Raw genomic sequence first — 20704 nt, 5'->3', positions numbered from 1 at the left:
CTGTATATGCTAAACTTAAACTTGTTTCCTTGCCTATGGATCATGCAATCTAAAAATGGTAACATACCATTATTTTCATTTTCTACAGTAAATTTGATGGAAGGTACTAAATTGTTAAGTAAGGGGAGAAATATTTGTAAATTTTCATCTGTTGGCCAAACACAAAGAACATCATCTACATACCTAAACCAAATTGCATTAAAAGGTAAGATATTCTTTAGTAATTTTGTTTCAAAAAATTCCATATAAAGATTACTTAGTACAGGTGAAAGAGGGTTACCCATTGCCATACCAAATTTTTGAGCATAATAATCTCCATCAAATTGAAATACACAGTCTTTTATACACAATCTAAGTTAAAGTACCCTAGATCTTTCATTGATAAATCCCTTAAGTTAGCAAAGAAATCATTTTATAGAGTTGAGCCCAAACCTCCCATTGACACCAAGAATATTTTAGTTCTTCCTTTTGATAATAATTTCACTTTGCTTCCCATGTTGCTTAAATCCTTTAATGTAAATGTTGCCTTCAGCAACAGTAATACTATAAAGAATATCTTAATCAGGAATTCACCAGAAAATTCTCTTGAATGCATCTATAAAGTGCCTTGTGGAAACTGTGACAAATTTTATGTTGGTCAGACTGGTAAGGATCTTTCTGTTAGACTTAAGCAACATAAACATAGTATAAGAACGGGACAAGAATCAAATGCCTTGTTTAATCATGTTAAAACTATGATCATTGTATTGACTGGAGTAATGCCATCTCAATTATTAACTAACTCTGTTACCTAGAGAAATATCATTGAATCTTCTATTATTGAATACACAAAGAATTATAATCTTAATATTAGTGATGGTCTATACAAATTAGATAACTTTATTGTTGATAAAATTTGTAAAATGATAAGTTTATGAACGCTCGTTGTATGTTTTGGACAATCACATGTTTACCAAATGGCGTCCTAGCTTCGTCTCTTCGATGTATATCAACTGACTTATATTTCTCTCTTGTGTCTCCCCTGATGATGTGATTATTACACGAAAGTGCACTTGGGAACTTATCGTGTTTCATTTTCCCCATGGACTCATAGGAATATCTCGATCATGCGCAAAATTGTGATCCTTTCCAACATGGATTCCACACGACTCTTATATTACTTCTCTACAAGCTGTCCTGGACTTTCTCCTTTCGTTACTGCCTTCTCCAAATCGCTAATCAAGGCTCACCAACTGAAGTTACGATTTGGATTCTTTGGGAAATACCTTGATGAACAAGTGATGCCAAGATCTGTCCTACCTCAACGTTTGTTGCAGCTCTCTGGTCGACCATCTGACCAATTCCAATGTATATATATATATATATATATATATATATATATATATATATATATATATATATATATATATATATATATAAATGGACATGGTGAAATGGTGAGGAGCTTGAGATTTATGTGCTGAAAAAGGACTGATGATTGGGAATACCTGGTTTAAAAAGCGAGATATACATAAGTATACTTATGTAAGTAGGAGAGATGGCCAGAGGGCGTTATTGGATTACGTGTTAATTGACAGGCCCGTGAAAGAGAGACTTTTGGATGTTAATGTGCTGAGAGGTGCAACTGGAGGGATGTCTGATTATTATCTTGTGGAGGCTAAGGTGAAGATTTGTATGGGTTTTCAGGAAAGAAGAGTGAATATTGGGGTGAAGAGGGTGGTGAGAGTAAGTGAGCTTGGGAAGGAGACTTGTGTGAGGAAGTACCAGGAGAGACTGAGTACAGAATGGAAAAAGGTGAGAACAATGGAAGTAAGGGGAGTGAGGGAGGAATGGGATGTATTTAGGGAATCAGTGATGGATTGCGCAAAAGATGCTTGTGGCATGAGAAGAGTGGGAGGTGGGTTGATTAGAAAGGGTAGTGAGTGGTGGGATGAAGAAGTAAGAGTATTAGTGAAAGAGAAGAGAGAGGCATTTGGACGATTTTTGCAGGGAAAAAATGCAATTGAGTGGGAGATGTATAAAAGAAAGAGACAGGAGGTCAAGAGAAAGGTGCAAGAGGTGAAAAAAAGGGCAAATGAGAGTTGGGGTGAGAGAGTATCATTAAATTTTAGGGAGAATAAAAAGATGTTCTGGAAGGAGGTAAATAAAGTGCGTAAGACAAGGGAGCAAATGGGAACTTCAGTGAAGGGCGCAAATGGGGAGGTGATAACAAGTAGTGGTGATGTGAGAAGGAGATGGAGTGAGTATTTTGAAGGTTTGTTGAATGTGTTTGATGATAGAGTGGCAGATATAGGGTGTTTTGGTCGAGGTAGTGTGCAAAGTGAGAGGGTTAGGGAAAATGATTTGGTAAACGGAGAAGAGGTAGTAAAAGCTTTGCGGAAGATGAAAGCCGGCAAGGCAGCAGGTTTGGATGGTATTGCAGTGGAATTTATGAAAAAGGGGGTGACTGTATTGTTGACTGGTTGGTAAGGTTATTTAATGTATGTATGACTCATGGTGAGGTGCCTGAGGATTGGCGGAATGCGTGCATATTGCCATTGTACAAAGGCAAAGGGGATAAGAGTGAGTGCTCAAATTACAGAGGTATGGGAGGAAAGTTGTTAGAAGCAGTGAAAAGTTTTTATCGAGGATGTAAGGCATGTGTACGTGTAGGAAGAGAGGAAAGTGATTGGTTCTCAGTGAATGTAGGTTTGCGGCAGGGGTGTGTGATGTCTCCATGGTTGTTTAATTTGTTTATGGATGGGGTTGTTAGGGAGGTAAATGCAAGAGTTTTGGAAAGAGGGGCAAGTATGAAGTCTGTTGGGGATGAGAGAGCTTGGGAAGTGAGTCAGTTGTTGTTCGCTGATGACACAGCGCTGGTGGCTGATTCATGTGAGAAACTGCAGAAACTGCAGAAGCTGGTGACTGAGTTTGGTAAAGTGTGTGGAAGAAGAAAGTTAAGAGTAAATGTGAATAAGAGCAAGGTTAGTAGGTACAGTAGGGTTGAGGGTCAAGTCAATTGGGAGGTGAGTTTGAATGGAGAAAAACTGGAGGAAGTGAAGTGTTTTAGATATCTGGGAGTGGATCTGGCAGCGGATGGAACCATGGAAGCGGAAGTGGATCATAGGGTGGGGGAGGGGGCGAAAATTCTGGGGGCCTTGAAGAATGTGTGGAAGTCGAGAACATTATCTCGGAAAGCAAAAATGGGTATGTTTGAAGTAATAGTGGTTCCAACAATGTTGTATGGTTGCGAGGCGTGGGCTATGGATAGAGTTGTGCGCAGGAGGATGGATGTGCTGGAAATGAGATGTTTGAGGACAATGTGTGGTGTGAGGTGGTTTGATCGAGTGAGTAATGTAAGGGTAAGAGAGATGTGTGGAAATAAAAAGAGCGTGGTTGAGAGAGCAGAAGAGGGTGTTTTGAAGTGGTTTGGGCACATGGAGAGGATGAGTGAGGAAAGATTGACCAAGAGGATATATGTGTCGGAGGTGGAGGGAACAAGGAGAAGAGGGAGACCAAATTGGAGGTGGAAAGATGGAGTGAAAAAGATTTTGTGTGATCGGGGCCTGAACATGCAAGAGGGTGAAAGGAGGGCAAGGAATAGAGTGAATTGGAGCGATGTGGTATACCGGGGCTGACGTGCTGTCAGTGGATTGAATCAAGGCATGTGAAGCGTCTGGGGTAAACCATGGAAAGCTGTGTAGGTATGTATATTTGCGTGTGTGGACGTATGTATATACATGTGTATGGGGGGGGTTGGGCCATTTCTTTCGTCTGTTTCCTTGCGCTACCTCGCAAACGCGGGAGACAGCGACAAAGTATAAAAAGAAAAAAAAAAAAAGTTTGTTGAGTATTCCTGGTAAATTATATGGGAAGGTATTGATTGAGAGGGTGAAGGCATGTACAGAGCATCAGATTGGGGAAGAGCAGTGTGGTTTCAGAAGTGGTAGAGGATGTGTGGATCAGGTGTTTGCTTTGAAGAATGTATGTGAGAAATACTTAGAAAAGCAAATGGATTTGTATGTAGCATTTATGGATCTGGAGAAGGCATATGATAGAGTTTATAGAGATGCTCTGTGGAAGGTATTAAGAATATATGGTGTGGGAGGCAAGTTGTTAGAAGCAGTGAAAAGTTTTTTATCGAGGATGTAAGGCATGTGTACGTGTAGGAAGAGAGGAAAGTGATTGGTTCTCAGTGAATGTAGGTTTACGGCAGGGGTGTGTGATGTCTCCATGGTTGTTTAATTTGTTTATGGATGGGGTTGTTAGGGAGGTGAATGCAAGAGTTTTGGAAAGAGGGGCAAGTATGAAGTCTGTTGGGGATGAGAGAGCTTGGGAAGTGAGTCAGTTGTTGTTCGCTGATGATACAGCGCTGGTGGCTGATTCATGTGAGAAACTGCAGAAGCTGGTGACTGAGTTTGGTAAAGTGTGTGGAAGAAGAAAGTTAAGAGTAAATGTGAATAAGAGCAAGGTTATTAGGTACAGTAGGGTTGAGGGTCAAGTCAATTGGGAGGTGAGTTTGAATGGAGAAAAACTGGAGGAAGTGAAGTGTTTTAGATATCTGGGAGTGGATCTGGCAGCGGATGGAACCATGGAAGCGGAAGTGGATCATAGGGTGGGGGAGGGGGCGAAAATTTTGGGAGCCTTGAAAAATGTGTGGAAGTCGAGAACATTATCTCGGAAAGCAAAAATGGGTATGTTTGAAGGAATAGTGGTTCCAACAATGTTGTATGGCTGCGAGGCGTGGGCTATGGATAGAGTTGTGCGCAGGAGGATGGATGTGCTGGAAATGAGATGTTTGAGGACAATGTGTGGTGTGAGGTGGTTTGATCGAGTAAGTAACGTAAGGGTAAGAGAGATGTGTGGAAATAAAAAGAGCGTGGTTGAGAGAGCAGAAGAGGGTGTTTTGAAATGGTTTGGGCACATGGAGAGAATGAGTGAGGAAAGATTGACCAAGAGGATATATGTGTCGGAGGTGGAGGGAACGAGGAGAAGAGGGAGACCAAATTGGAGGTGGAAAGATGGAGTGAAAAGGATTTTGTGTGATCGGGGCCTGAACATGCAGGAGGGTGAAAGGAGGGCAAGGAATAGAGTGAATTGGAGCGATGTGGTATACAGGGGTTGACGTGCTGTCAGTGGATTGAATCAAGGCATGTGAAGCGTCCGGGGTAAACCATGGAAAGCTGTGTAGGTATGTATATTTGCGTGTGTGGACGTGTGTATGTACATGTGTATGGGGGGGGTTGGGCCATTTCTTTCGTCTGTTTCCTTGCGCTACCTCGCAAACGCGGGAGACAGCGACGAGGTATAAAAAAAAAAAAAAAATATATATATATATATATATATATATATATATATATATATATGTGTGTGTGTGTGTGTGTGTGTGTGTGTGTGTGTGTGTGTGTGTGTGTGTGTGTTTTCAGAAAAGAAGAGAGAATGTTGGGGTGAAGAGAGTGGTGAGAGTAAGTGAGCTTGGAAAGGAGACTTGTATGAGGAAGTACCAGGAGAGAATGAGTGCAGAACGGAAAAAGGCGAGAGCAAATGACGTGAGAGGATTGAGTGAGGAATGGGATGTATTTAGGGAAGCAGTGATGGCTTGCGCAAAAGATGCCTGTGGCATGAGAAAGGTGGGAGGTGGGCAGATTAGAAAGAGTAGTGAGAGGTGGGATGACGAAGTAAGATTGTTAGTGAGAGAGAAAAGAGAGGTATTTGGACGATTTTTGCAGGGAAATAATGCAAATGACTTGTAGATGTAAAAAAGAAAGCGGCAAGAGGTCAAGAGAAAGGTGAAAGAGGTGAAAAAGAGGGCAAATGAAAGTTGGGGTGAGAGAGTATCATTAAATCTTAGGGAGAAAAAAAAAGATGTGTGGGAAGGAGGTAAATAAAGTGCATAAGACAAGAGAACAAATGGGAACATCGGTGAAGGGGGCAATAGGGAGGTAATAACTAGTAGTGGTGAAGTGAGGAGATGGAGTGAGTATTTTGAAGGTTTGTTGAATGTGTTTGATGATAGAGCGGCAGATATAGGGTGTTTTGGTCGATGTCGTGTGCAAAGTGAGAGGGTCAGGGAGAATGTTATGGTAAACAGAGAAGAGGTAGTGAAAGTTTTGCGGAAGGTGAAAGCCGGCAAGGCGGCGGGTTTGGACGATACTGCTGTGGAATTTATCAAAAATGGGATTGACAGTGTTGTTGACTGGTTGGTGAGGATATTCAATGTATGTATGTATGGTTCATGGAGAAGTGCCTGAGGATTGGCGGAATGCATGTATAGTGCCATTGTACAAAGGCGAAGGGGATAAAGGTGAGTGTTCAAATTGCAGAGGTATAAGTTTGTTGAGTTTTCCTGGGAAATCATATGGGAGGGTATTGGTTGAGAGGGTGAAGACATGTACAGAACATCAGATTGGGGAAGAGCAGTGTGGTTTCAGAAGTGGTAGAGGATGTGTGGATCAGGTGTTTGCTTTGAAGAATGTATGTGAGAAATAATTAGAACAAATGGATTTGTATGTAGCATTTAAGGATCTGAGGAAGACATATGATAGAGTTGACAGAGATGCTCTGTGGAAGGTATTAAGAGTATGTGGTGTGGGGGATAAGTCGTTAGAAGCATTGAAAAGTTTTTATCAAGGATGTAAGGCATGTATGCGTGCAGGAAGAGAGGAAAGTAATTGGTTCTCAGTGAATGTCTGTCTGCGACAGGGGTGTGTGATGTCCCTGTCATTGTTTAATTTGTTTATGGATGGAGTTGTTAGGGAGGTAATTTCAAGAGCCTTGGAGAGAGGGGCAAGTATGCAGTCTGTTGTGGATGAGAGAGCTTGGCAAGTGAGTCAGTTGTTGTTCGCTGATGATAAAACACGGGTGACTGATTCGAGTGAGAAACTGCAGAAGTTTGTGACTGAATTTGGAAAAGTGTGAAAGGAGAAAGTTGAGTAAATGTGAATAACAGCAAGGTTATTAGGTTCAGTAGGGTTGAGGGACTAGTGAACTGGATTAAGTGTGAATAGAGAAAACCTGGAGAAATGAAGTGTTTCAGATATCTGGGAGTGGACTTAACAGTGAATGGAACCATGGAAGCGAAAGTGAGTCACAAGGTGGGGGAGGGGGCGAAGGTTCTGGGAACGTTGAAGAATGTGTGGAAGTCGAGAACATTATCTTGGAAAGCAAAAATGGGTATGTTTGAAGGAGTAGTGGTTCCAACTATGTTGTATGGTTGTGAGGCATGGGCGATAGAGAGTGTGGTTGAGAGAGCAGAAGAGGATGTGTTGAAATGGTTTGGTCACATGCAGAGTATGAGTGAGGAAAGATTGACCAAGAGGGTATATGTGTCAGAGATGGAGGGAACGAGGAGAAGTGGGAGACCAAATTGGAGGTGGAAGGATAGAATAAAAAAGATTTTGAGGGATCGGGGCCTGAACATGCAGGAGGGTGAAAGGCAAGCATGGGCTCGTGTGAAATGGAACGATATGGTATACCGGGGTCGACGTGCTGTCGATGGACTGAACCAGGACGTTTGAATCGTCTGGGGTAAACCACGGTCAGGTCTGGGAGGCCTGGATGTGGATATGATGTGGTTTCTGTGCATTACACATGACAGGTAGAGAATTGATGAGCGGAAGCACTTTCTTTGCTTCTGGCGTTTCCTTGCTAACGCAGAAAACGACGATCAATTATATATATATATATATATATATATATATATATATATATATATATATATATATATATATATATATATATATTATGAAGCATACCTACTAGAATGCTTGATACATTTTTTTCTCTGAAAGATACACACTTCATTTAACACTTAGGTCCTCAATACACAAATGTATTATCAATTATGAGAAAATAAAATTCTTTTCTTGATTCGATCGTTCAGGTAGGCACAATCGTGGGACTTCCCTCCTAAGAAAGGCAGGTTGTAAGTGGTAAGGAGAAAGTCATACTCGTTGGGCTTGTAGTAGGTAGACTCGTTCTGAAGATGCGTTGGCAATTACGAAATTTACTTCATTTCTATAATATATTTTGAAAAGATCACTTACTCTAAAGGTTATAATATTATTTATATATATTCATAGGTTCATTTAGATTTTGGTTACATATTCAAATATTATACAATTTAAGAAAAGAGATGGAAAATTTCGTGTATTAAAACATCCTAAGGCTAAGTTTACTACTCTCTGAGCTTACGAGAATGGTAGACTCGATTTTCTTGTGAGTTCCACCCTGAGCGTTCTGTTAGCCCGTGTGTGGCTAGTTCATGAGCTTACCAGAGCCCAACTCAGACGTGAGCGAATAGAATCCGTCATCAGTTTGGTTTGGAACGTTGTGAAGTGTGGATGTTGCACTCTTTCGTCAGAGGATTTACATGAGTGCTTCAATATGGAGTGAGATAACTCGATACATCCCCATGTGCACGTTGGAGCAAGATGGTGAGAGAGACACGGCATCTCTGGGTAGGAAATTTACCCGAGAACATAAGCGAAGAGAGAATTAAGGAACATTTCAAACGGTACGTGAGTCGATTGAAGGTGGCGGTTGCCCTGGTAGTTGGGTGGCCTGGTTTGTGTGTTGGCTGCTGCCACTGTGCTGCCGTATTGGCGCGATTATTTTTTTTTATCTGTGTTGTCTGTTAGTGCGTATGTGTGGTTGTGGCCAACCTAGTGAAGTGCTGTAGGCCTCTTAGGTTGTGGATGTTGAATCAGTGTACGCTGCTCTCGCCTGATCCCCTAGCGGGGCCTTTATAAGAAGTGTACCAGCATTTGACGCCAGTCCCTTAACGCGACACCCACGCCATTATCGCTTGTCGTGGGCGCGGGCTTGGCTACAGGCGACTTTAAACAGAGGCATGTGGAGCGGCTAGTCAGGCTTCAGTATGTCCCTGCACAGGAACGTTCCACGTGCTGAGGCTCTACGGTAGATGATGATGATGATGGAGGAGGAGTAGGACATGACCGGAGAACACGGTGGTATGGTATACATCTGCATGTTAGTAGTGATGACCGCTCGGGTGAGTATATAACCCCTGGCTGACCCCGTGACCTTGCCGGCTGCACAGTTGGTGCAGTGCCTGCCTGCCTGCCTGCCTCCCACCCACCACCCACAGTCGCCCTGGCCCACACCCCCTCTCTGTCATGACTTACCTTATAACTCTACTACAAGTTACGGATCAAGATGTCTCATGCATTTATTTCTAGGTCTTCGACATGCTGCCTCACCAAGGCGGGAAAGGTAGTTTTATATATATATATATATATATATATATATATATATATATATATATATATATATATATATATTATATAATCATGTAATCATTTATCTGATGTAAACTATTTACCACCGTACGTGGCTGCCATACAGATGGACTGGGGTACGATTCTTGTGAAATATTAATTTACATAATATATATATATATATATATATATATATATATATATATATATATATATATATATATATATATATATCGTATGATCGTGGTCTGTTCGCTTGCCAGGTAACTTGCCGACAGACCTGGTTGTCACTTGCAGTTCCAGAATATTCTTCCCCAATTCAAGCCTAGTTGATGTACTGTATTGTTTCTATCATTAACAGAGAGGCAGGAAGAGATGACGTCTGTTGGGAGAGGAGAGTGAATTTCATATCTGAGTTTACAGAAATTCTGAATTCTTCAAAAAAAAAAAAAAAAACTGGCCAAGCGTAATGATTATGTGAGGTGGCTCAGACCCTGGGTTTCTATTTCCGTTGGGTCAGATACGTTTAGCCTTCAACATTACACGATATAACAGTTAGGAAGTTTGCCTTGTGTGCCAGGAGAGAGAACCTCATGTTTACCTTGGCTTCCGTTGCCACCAGCCAATCTTGTCACTGTACTTCTCCACCATTTTGTTACGTTCTGTCGTATTTACGGTGTTCAAAATTGTATTTTTCTCCTAACCTTGACATAACCGTATATAATACCTCTCACAGGATTTGTTGACATTTCTTCATTATTTCATTGTTCTGGTAAGTTATTCGGTACTAAGTAAGAAATGGTTGGAATTTTCCATGGTTGATACATATGCTTGCTAAGGAGTTGGGATATAAATGGTACTTTATGTATTAAAAGGTTTGATGGACGAACCAAGTAACGTATGTTAGGCGTTGACGTGGGTGGGTATTTATGCAACCAACGATATGCGAGGCCATGTTGAGCAGGACTGGTGGTGGGGGGACCTTCTTTGTTGCAGTGTACCAGGTAGACTTGCTGTGCTGAGTGAGGGAACGTTTCCTATACATGAGAAAAGGATTCACAAGTTTGATATGAATACTCATCATCATCATCATCACGATGCGGTCTGTATCATGAATGGTCAGCATCTTGGTCAGACATACATTCGTCTGCAGACCTTCGCTTTCTCCATCAATCATTTTCTTTAAAAAACTCACCCTTTTCTCTAAACAGACTTCATACTCTTCAAACACACTTCTCATTTAGATATTTGCCTGCCAGCAAGCAGCATTCACAATCCCTCTTTAGATACTTGCCAGGAAATATTCTCCTTCACATCCACTTCCTCGAACATTCACATCTCACATTCGCCTTTCACTTCTCAGATTCGCCTTCGTCTTTCTCACATTCACTTCTGTCTCCTTGCAGTCACCTTCCACATGTTGCATTTTCCTATTGTTCGTGTTATATTACGTATCTTTTCCTCATTATTCGTCACCAGTTAACTATATTGCTGTTCTCTGAGCGTTTCACCAGTTCCGTCCTTCGCCACATCACATTCTCCCCTTCCTCCTCCCGTCTGGGGGTCAGCAGCTGCAGTATGGCTGACCTGAGGAAGGAGCAAGCAGCACCCTTGCAGCTAGGACTCAGACTGAGCTGCGCTGTCAGGGACAGCTCCTCAAAACAGATTCTGGGTCAGCGTGTAGTAAACACTAAGCATGCATCCTCCATCATCACTTTGTCATTCTCATGTTCGAATATTTTTCATGTGGACAGTCACTTCGAGTATAGTTTTCTTTTTTCATGTTCCCCTCCCATGTTTTCCCTTAACCTTATGTTACATCTTTGCATTCATGCCGTCAGCCGTACCCCCACAGACTTCTTTCTCCTGTGTGCCCTATCCTTCTTCCTCTTCCATATCCTCTCATTTGCCCTTTTCCCTCTACTCAGTTTCCCTTGCCCATCCATTTTCACTTCGATTCTTCGGTTTTCTCAGAATTTTGATCAGCCTGCTACGTTTATTGAGTGTGGCTTCACAAGGACTGACAACTGTGATGTTTATAAAAACTAAACTGTTAAAAGGTCTCATGCTGATATTTCTTACTGGGTAAATGATACTTACCAATGTATTTATAAGTCAAGGAAGATTGTACTTATGCCGTGGCTGGCTTGCAGACTATCAGTTAATTTTTGCGATAGTAAAAAGGTAATAGCCATCCTGACCACGAACATCTCATACTTGCTTCATGATTTAGACAGTATTCCCTCAGAATTTGACCTCATCTTCTATACTTCACATTATTCAACACCATAATCTCACGATGTGGTAACATCTTATTGTAGAAACATTCTGTACTTCACATGCCAACACAAACAACTTATCTTACTTATTTACAAGCTCGTTCAGTTAGTATGTTTATTACAACTGCTCGGCATTAGTTACTGCATAAGGGCGTACACTCTAGATGGTTTTGAACATGTAGTCGTTATGTGGTAATGGTTTGTGTTGAATGGTACCAACTCTCTGGAGGTCATGGAATGATGATGGAGTCTGTTGTGTTCTTGATAGTAATGGTGCACAAGTTTCTTGGTATGGTATACGGTAGTCGAATATCGTTGACATGATAAATGTTCAGATTAATGTATTTTGTAGTAGCGTCGCACCATTTTTTGCCGCATTATTGTCCCGTGGTGATGTACCTTACGGTATATACGTAGGTGTGACTGGCCGGGTGTCAGTGTCTTCCCATGTGTTGTGAGTTTGTGGTGTTTGCTGCGGTACCGGAAGAACAAAGTGAGCATCGATCTATAATAGTGTTGTGTGGTGGTGCTGCACGGTGTTGTGTGATAGTGCTGCACGGTGTTGTGGTGCTACTTGATGTTGTGTGGTTGTGCTGCACTGTGTTGTATGGTTGTGCTGCACGGTGTTGTGTGGTGGTGCTACATGGTGTTGTGTGGTGGTGCTGCACGGTGTTGTGGTGCTACTTGATGTGTGGTGGTGCTGCATGGTGTTGTGTGGTGGTGCTGCATGTTGTTGTGTGGTGGTGCTGCACTGTGTTGTATGGTGGTGCTGCACGGTGTTGTGTGGTGGTGCTGCACGGTGTTGTGTGGTGGTGCTGCACGGTGTTGTGTGGTGGTGCTGCACGGTGTTGTGTGGTGGTGCTGCACGGTGTTGTGTGGTGGTGCTGCACGGTGTTGTGTGGTGGTGCTGCACGGTGTTGTGTGGTGGTGCTGCACGGTGTTGTGTGGTGGTACTGCACGGTGTTGTGTGGTGGTGCTGCACGGTGTTGTGTGGTGGTACTGCACGGTGTTGTGTGGTGGTGCTGCACGGTGTTGTGTGGTGGTGCTGCATGTTGTTGTGTGGTGGTGCTGCACTGTGTTGTATGGTGGTGCTGCACGGTGTTGTGTGGTGGTGCTGCACGGTGTTGTGTGGTGGTGCTGCACGGTGTTGTGTGGTGGTGCTGCACGGTGTTGTGTGGTGGTGCTGCACGGTGTTGTGTGGTGGTGCTGCACGGTGTTGTGTGGTGGTGCTGCACGGTGTTGTGTGGTGGTACTGCACGGTGTTGTGTGGTGGTGCTGCATGGTGTTGTGTGGTAGTGCTGCACGATGTATGGTTGTGCAGCACGGTGTTGTGTGTTTTGCTGCACGGAGTTGTGTGGATTGCTGCACGGTGTTGTGTTGGTGGTGCTGCACGGTGTTGTATGGTGGTGCTGCATGGTGTTGTGTGGTGGTGCTGCACGATGTATGGTGGTGCTGCGCGGTGTTGTGTGGTGGTGCTGCACGGTGTTGTGTGGTGGTGCTGCACGATGTATGGTGGTGCTGCGCGGTGTTGTGTGGTGGTGCTTCATGGTGTTGTGTGGTGGTGCTGCACGGTGTTGTGTGGTGGTACACAGAGATTGTGCGTGTAGCAGTATGACGGACCAGCCAGTATGACGGTACACTGTGAGATTGCCAGAGATGATGTTAGTTTAGCGTGTAACATGAGCATTAGAGCAGTCTGTTATGGTTGATGTATTAAAGCAGCCATCACGGCTGACAGTCTGGTATGGTTGATGTATTACAGCAGCCATCACGGCTGACAGTCTGGTATGGTTGATGTATTAGAGCAACCATCACGGCTGACAGTCTGGCATGGTTGATGTATTACAGCAGCCATCACAGCTGACAGTCTGGTATGGTTGATGTATTACAGCAGCCATCACAGCTGACAGTCTGGTATGGTTGATGTATTACAGCAGCCATCACGGCTGACAGTCTGGTATGGTTAATGTATTAGAGCAACCATCACGGCTGACAGTCTGGCATGGTTGATGCATTAGAGCAGCCATCACGGCTGACAGTCTGATATGGTTGATATATTAGAGCAGCCAGCACGGCTGACAGGCTGGTATGGTTGATTTATTAGAGCAGCCAGCACGGCTGACAGTCTGGTATGGTTGATGTATTATCGCAGCCATCACAGCTGACAGTCTGGTATGGTTGATGTATTAAAGCAGCCATCACGGCTGACAGTCTGATATGGTTGATATATTAGAGCAGCTAGCACGGCTGACAGTCTGGTATGGTTGATGTATTAGAGCAACCATCACGGCTGAGTCTGGTATGGTTGATGTATTAGAGCAACCATCACGGCTGACAGTGTGGCATGGTTGATGCATTAGAGCAGCCATCACGGCTTACAGTCTGATATGGTTGATGTATTAGAGCAGCCATCACAGCTGACTGTGGTATGGTTGATGTATTAAGGCAGCCATCACGGCTGACAGTCTGGTATGGTTGATGTATTAGAGCAGCCATCACGGCTGACTCTGGTATGGTTGATGTATTAGAGCAGCCATCACGGCTGACAGTCTGATATGGTTGATGTATTAGAGCCATCACGGCTGACAGTCTGGTATGGTTGATGTATTACAGCAGCCATCACGGCTGACAGTCTGGTATGGTTGATGTATTACAGCAGCCAGCACGGCTGACAGTCTGGTATGGTTGATGTATTACAGCAGTCATCACGGCTGACAGTCTGGTATGGTTGATGTATTAGAGCAGCCATCACGGCTGACAGTCTGGTATGGTTGATGTATTACAGCAGCCATCACAGCTGACAGTCTGGTATGGTTGATGTATTACAGCAGCCATCACGGCTGACAGTCTGGTATGGTTGATGTATTAGAGCAGCCATCACGGCTGACAGTCTGGTATGATTGATGCATTAGAGCAGCCAGCACGGCTGACAGTCTGGTATGGTTGATGTATTAGAGCAGCCATCACGGCTGACAGTCTGGTATGGTTGGTGTATTACAGCAGCCATCATAGCTGACAGTCTGGTATGGTTAGTGTATTACAGCAGCCATCACAGCTGACAGTCTGGTATGGTTGATGTATTAGAGCAACCATCACGGCTGACAGTCTGGTATGGTTGATGCATTAGAGCAGCCAGCACGGCTGACAGTCTGGTATGGTTGATGTATTAGAGCAGCCATCACGGCTGACAGTCTGGTATGGTTGATGTATTATAGCAGCCATCACAGCTGACAGTCTGGCATGGTTGATGTATTACAGCAGCCATCACGGCTGACAGTCTGGTATGGTTGATGTATTACAGCAGCCATCACGGCTGACAGTCTGGTATGGTTGATGTATTACAGCAGCCATCACAGCTGACAGTCTGGTATGGTTGATGTATTACAGCAGCCAGCACGGCTGACAGTCTGGTATGGTTGATGTATTACAGCAGCCAGCACGGCTGAGTCTGGTATGGTTGATGTATTACAGCAGCCATCACAGCTGACAGTCTGGTATGGTTGATGTATTAGAGCAGCCATCACGGCTGACAGTCTGGTATGGTTGATGTATTACAGCAGCCATCACGGCTGACAGTCTGGTATGGTTGATGTATTACAGCAGCCATCATGGCTGACAGTCTGGTATGGTTGATGTATTACAGCAGCCATCACAGCTGACAGTCTGGTATGGTTGATGCATTAGAGCAGCCATCACGGCTGACAGTCTGGTATGGTTGATGTATTACAGCAGCCATCACGGCTGACAGTCTGGTATGGTTGATGTATTAGAGCAGCCATCACGGCTGAGTCTGGTATGGTTGATGTATTACAGCAGCCATCACAGCTGACAGTCTGGTATGGTTGATGTATTACAGCAGGCACCACGGCTGACAGTATGGTATGGTTGATGTATTACAGCAGCCATCACGGCTGACAGTCTGGTATGGTTGATGTATTAGAGCAGCCATCACGGCTGACAGTCTGGTATGGTTGATGTATTACAGCAGGCACCACGGCTGACAGTCTGGTATGGTTGATGTATTACAGCAGCCATCAGAGTGACAGTCTGGTATGGTTGATGTATTACAGCAGCCATCACAGCTGACAGTCTGGTATGGTTGATGTATTACAGCAGCCATCACAGCTGACAGTCTGGTATGGTTGATGCATTAGAGCAGCCAGCACGGCTGACAGTCTGGTATGGTTGATGTTTTATAGCAGCCATCACGGCTGACAGTCTGGTATGGTTGATGTATTAGAGCAGCCATCACGGCTGACACAGTCTGGTATGGTTGATGTTTTAGAGCAGCCATCACGGCTCACAGTCTGGTATGGTTGATGCATTAGAGCAACCATCACGGCTGACTGGTATGGTTGATGTATTAGAGCAGCCAGCACGGCTGACAGTCTGGTATGATTGATGTATTACAGCAGCCATCACAGCTGACAGTCTGGTATGGTTGATGCATTAGAGCAGCCATCACGGCTGACAGTCTGGTATGGTTGATGTATTATAGCAGCCATCACGGCTGACAGTCTGATATGGTTGATGTATTAGAGCAGCCATCACGGCTGACACAGTCTGGTATGGTTGATGTATTAGAGCAGCCATCACGGCTGACACAGTCTGGTATGGTTGATGTATTAGAGCAGCCATTACGGCTGACACAGTCTGGTATGGTTGGTAAGGTTGATGGAGTAGTGCACCAGCAGGTGTTTGGGACACAGTGAGAGTCAGTTTTGAGTGAGAACATGTGAGGAGGTGAGACGTGGCGGCAACCTACTGTACAGACTACAAGCTGTACATCTCTTCTGTACACCAGGCGGAAGTGAAGTGTACACCTCACGTCTCCACCCCCACCCCTCTCTGTCAGCAGATGCAACTTGTCATGTCAGGTGGTAAACATACAACATAATTTCCCACAAGCACAAGAGAAAGACTGACCTCCCAAGATGCAGTTGGATATGTGGATGAAAGTGTGGTGAAGGATCATGACTTGTATTGGCTCATGAAGAGGAGAGGATATGTCAGGCACATGACGCATGACAGCAAGATGTCATCTGATATAATGACGTTAATGTGACTGGCTGGGGTGTTGCAGCAAAACTCACGGTTGATATTGATTATCCAAAATGATTCTTAAACAATGATCGGCCATGATGCGTACAGGGCAGTGTCCCTGTGTGTGTTATTGTCTGTGTCAGTTTGGTCAACATGATCATCACAAATCCTCACCTAACTCACTGACACCAGCTGAACTCTGCCACCGCTGGTAATTCCAGAAAGTTAAACTGATGCACTTTTGTCCCTCACAGTTGTAGCACAGACAGCGCACGTCACACGGTTGTGGCACAGACAGCACACGTCACACAGTTGTAGCACAGACAGCGCACGTCACACGGTTGTGGCACAGACAGCACACGTCACACAGTTGTAGCACAGACAGCGCACGTCACACGGTTGTGGCACAGACAGCACACGTCACACAGTTGTAGCACAGACAGCGCACGTCACACGGTTGTGGCACAGACAGCACACGTCACACAGTTGTAGCACAGACAGCGCACGTCACACGGTTGTGGCACAGACAGCACACGTCACAGTTGTAGCACAGACAGCACACGTCACACTTGTAGCACAGACAGCGCACGTCACACGGTTGTGGCACAGACAGCGCACGTCACACGGTTGTAGCACAGACAGCGCACGTCACACGGTTGTAGCACAGACCGCACGTCACACAGTTGTAGTACAGACAGCGCACGTCACAGTTGTAGTACAGACAGCGCACGTCACAGTTGTAGTACAGACAGCGCACGTCACAGTTGTAGTACAGACAGCGCACGTCACACGGTTGTAGCACAGACCGCACGTCACACAGTTGTAGTACAGACAGCGCACGTCACAGTTGTAGTACAGACAGCGCACGTCACAGTTGTAGTACAGACAGCGCACGTCACAGTTGTAGTACAGACAGCGCACGTCACAGTTGTAGTACAGACCGCACGTCACAGTTGTAGTACAGACAGCGCACGTCACAGTTGTAGCACAGACAGCGCACGTCACACAGTTGTAGCACAGACAGCGCACGTCACATGGTTGTAGCACAGACCGCACGTCACAGTTGTAGTACAGACAGCGCACGTCACAGTTGTAGTACAGACAGCGCACGTCACAGTTGTAGTACAGACAGCGCACGTCACACTGTGGGAGAAGCTTGTGTGGCATGAAAGGTTCAGTCTGACGTGTACACGTCCTCCCTGCTTCCTTGATGATGTATGTGATGATGGGGTCGTGTGTTGAGTGGTAGTTGTTCAATACTTACACAATTCCCGGCGCCACACTGAACCGGTCGGTCGAGGATGTGTAGCCGGTTCCCGAGGCTTATTTGACCGGTGTCAAGCGGCTGGGGTCCACTAGTGGCTCCAAGACCTGGCTCTTTCTGCAGTGATTTCATCTGGACTTCAGTGTAACGTTGCTTCAGTAGATCACCATCAGTTTGTACACTTGATTCCTTCATTGTCTCTCTGACAGTCAGGTTCCACGTGGAAGGCAGCTTCTGCCGTACGTTATTACGTCTCAACCAATGTACGTTATCCCTCATTCCAACCACTCTTGTGTTTATGTTGTCTGCCTACCATGAAGTATTGATCTCGCATACATACGTACATACATACATACATACACGTACATTATACATACATACATACATAATGGTGAAATGTCCGTGAAGGGGATTTGTTAGGGTCTGTCCAGTACGATCTCTAGAGCCAAGCCTTTCCTTAAATCACATTCCAGGATGTTATGTATCATACCCACCAAACTGCCCGACCCTCACCACCAGACTATGTATCATACCTGATACTCCACCTCCTGGATGTTATGTATCATACCTGATACTCCGCCTGCTGGATGTTATGTATCATACCTGATACTCCGCCTGCCTGGATGTTATGTATCATACCTGATACTCCGCCTCCTGGATGTTATGTATCATACCTGATACTCCGCCTGCTGGATGTTATGTATCATACCTGATACTCCACCTCCTGGATGTTATGTATCATACCTGATACTCCGCCTGCTGGATGTTATGTATCATACCTGATACTCCACATCCTGGATGTTATGTATCATACCTGATCCTCCACCTCCTGGATGTTATGTATCATACCTGATACTCCGCCTGCTGGATGTTATGTATCATACCTGATACTCCACCTCCTGGATGTTATGTATCATACCTGATACTCCACCTCCTGGATGTTATGTATCATACCTGATACTCCGCCTCCTGGATGTTATGTATCATACCTGATACTCCGCCTGCTGGATGTTATGTATCATACCTGATACTCCGCCTGCTGGATGTTATGTATCATACCTGATACTCCGCCTCCTGGATGTTATGTATCATACCTGATACTCCACCTCCTGGATGTTATGTATCATACCTCATACTCCACCTCCTGGATGTTATGTATCATACCTGATACTCCGCCTCCTGGATGTTATGTATCATACCTGATCCTCCACCTCCTGGATGTTATGTATCATACCTGATACTCCGCCTCCTGGATGTTATGTATCATACCTGATACTCCACCTCCTGGACGTTATGTATCATACCTGATACTCCACCTCCTGGACGTTATGTATCATACCTGATACTCCACCTCCTGGATGTTATGTATCATACCTGATACTCCACCTCCTGGATGTTATGTATCATACCTGATACTCCACCTCCTGGATGTTATGTATCATACCTGATACTCCACCTCCTGGATGTTATGTATCATACCTGATACTCCACCTCCTGGATGTTATGTATCATACCTGATACTCCACTTCCTGGATGTTATGTATCATACCTGATACTCCACCTCCTGGATGTTATGTATCATACCTGATACTCCGCCTGCTGGATGTTATGTATCATACCTGATACTCCGCCTGCTGGATGTTATGTATCATACCTGATACTCCACCTGGATGTTATGTATCATACCTGATCCTCCACCTCCTGGATGTTCATACATTATTTTTGCTCGGCAGCGCCTACAGCATCATCTCTGGTACTATGAGAGAGAGAGAGAGAGAGAGAGAGAGAGAGAGGTAGCCTGATTGTGTACATTATCTTCCCCTCTTGCTTTCATCTGTGCTCAGGTTCATTGTGAAGCTGACTCATGTAAAGAGAAGCTCGTCTTAATGAAACTAGAATGTGCCAATTTGAATCATAATCTCTCTTGATGGATGTACTTGACCTTTCCTTATATCTTCACACCTCATCAGTGTATAGTTAACTGATCAAGAGTTCAGAGTTCTGTTAGCTCCACCACTGGGGCTGGGTCACAGCAGCTACGTGAAGTCTAGGTTGACCTGGCTCTTGTAAAGTTCGCCCAGTACATGATGTAGCACACAGTAAATACCCACCCATCCATCCATCCATCCATCCATTTCTCCGCTGACAAAATCGATACTTTGGTTCATTACTTTCCTTGAGTTCTACTTTGGATGATTGTCCGTCAAGTGCTGCCCCCATCTCTGACCTGACCTGTGTTACCTCCTGTATTGTCGTGACACATGACCCATCAAGTACTGGCAGTCCCACGTGGGGACAACGCATGATACATACCAGTGTGCCTCACTGTACGTGTCTTGCTCGCCACTGTATCTCAAGTCATCATGGAAGCCAGCCTGGGTGCAGGCCATCCCTCTGCTGATCCTCCTAACCTTTCCACATGTCAGCTACAATGCTTTAACTTCCGCTCGCTCGCACCGCAGCCTCTCTAACCTTCCGTAACTTTGTACCGGACACTTTCTAACCTTCCGTTTATAAGTAACTTTGTGATGGACACTTTCTAACCTTCCGTTTATAAGTAACTTTGTGATGGACACTTTCTAACCTTCCGTTTATAAGTAACTTTGTGATGGACACTTTCTAACCCTCCGTTTATAAGTAACTTTGTGATGGACACTTTCTAACCTTCCGTTTATAAGTAACTTTGTGATGGACACTTTCTAACCTTCCGTTTATAAGTAACTTTGTGATGGACACTTTCTAACCTTCCGTTTATAAGTAACTTTGTGATGGACACTTTCTAACGTTCCGTTTATAAGTAACTTTGTGATGGACACTTCACGTACGATTCGTTATCTTGTCTGATGATGACCAACATGGCTTCCATAGCGTTGTGGCTGGCCCTGGGCATCATCACATGT

The 20704-nt window shown here is 44.5% G+C and overlaps 1 protein-coding gene across 4 annotated transcripts in view; it reads left to right on the top strand.

The window, feature by feature from the left end:
- The first annotated feature begins 8289 nt into the window (after positions 1–8289).
- Positions 8290–20704, top strand: part of LOC139756512 (uncharacterized) — a 650205-nt gene continuing 637790 nt past the window's right edge. For all 4 annotated transcript variants that reach the window (XM_071675967.1, XM_071675968.1, XM_071675969.1 and 1 more), the window contains exon 1: positions 8290–8494. In XM_071675967.1, the coding sequence (XP_071532068.1) occupies positions 8412–8494 (83 nt within the window). In that variant the 5' untranslated portion in view covers positions 8290–8411. The remainder of the gene's footprint in view (positions 8495–20704) is intronic.

The sequence above is a fragment of the Panulirus ornatus genome, chromosome 22 (genome assembly GCF_036320965.1).
Source record: "Panulirus ornatus isolate Po-2019 chromosome 22, ASM3632096v1, whole genome shotgun sequence".
Lineage (NCBI taxonomy): Eukaryota > Metazoa > Arthropoda > Malacostraca > Decapoda > Palinuridae > Panulirus > Panulirus ornatus.
The sequence above is the reverse complement of the archived record's forward strand: the minus strand, read 5'-3'. Positions and strand labels throughout refer to the sequence as shown.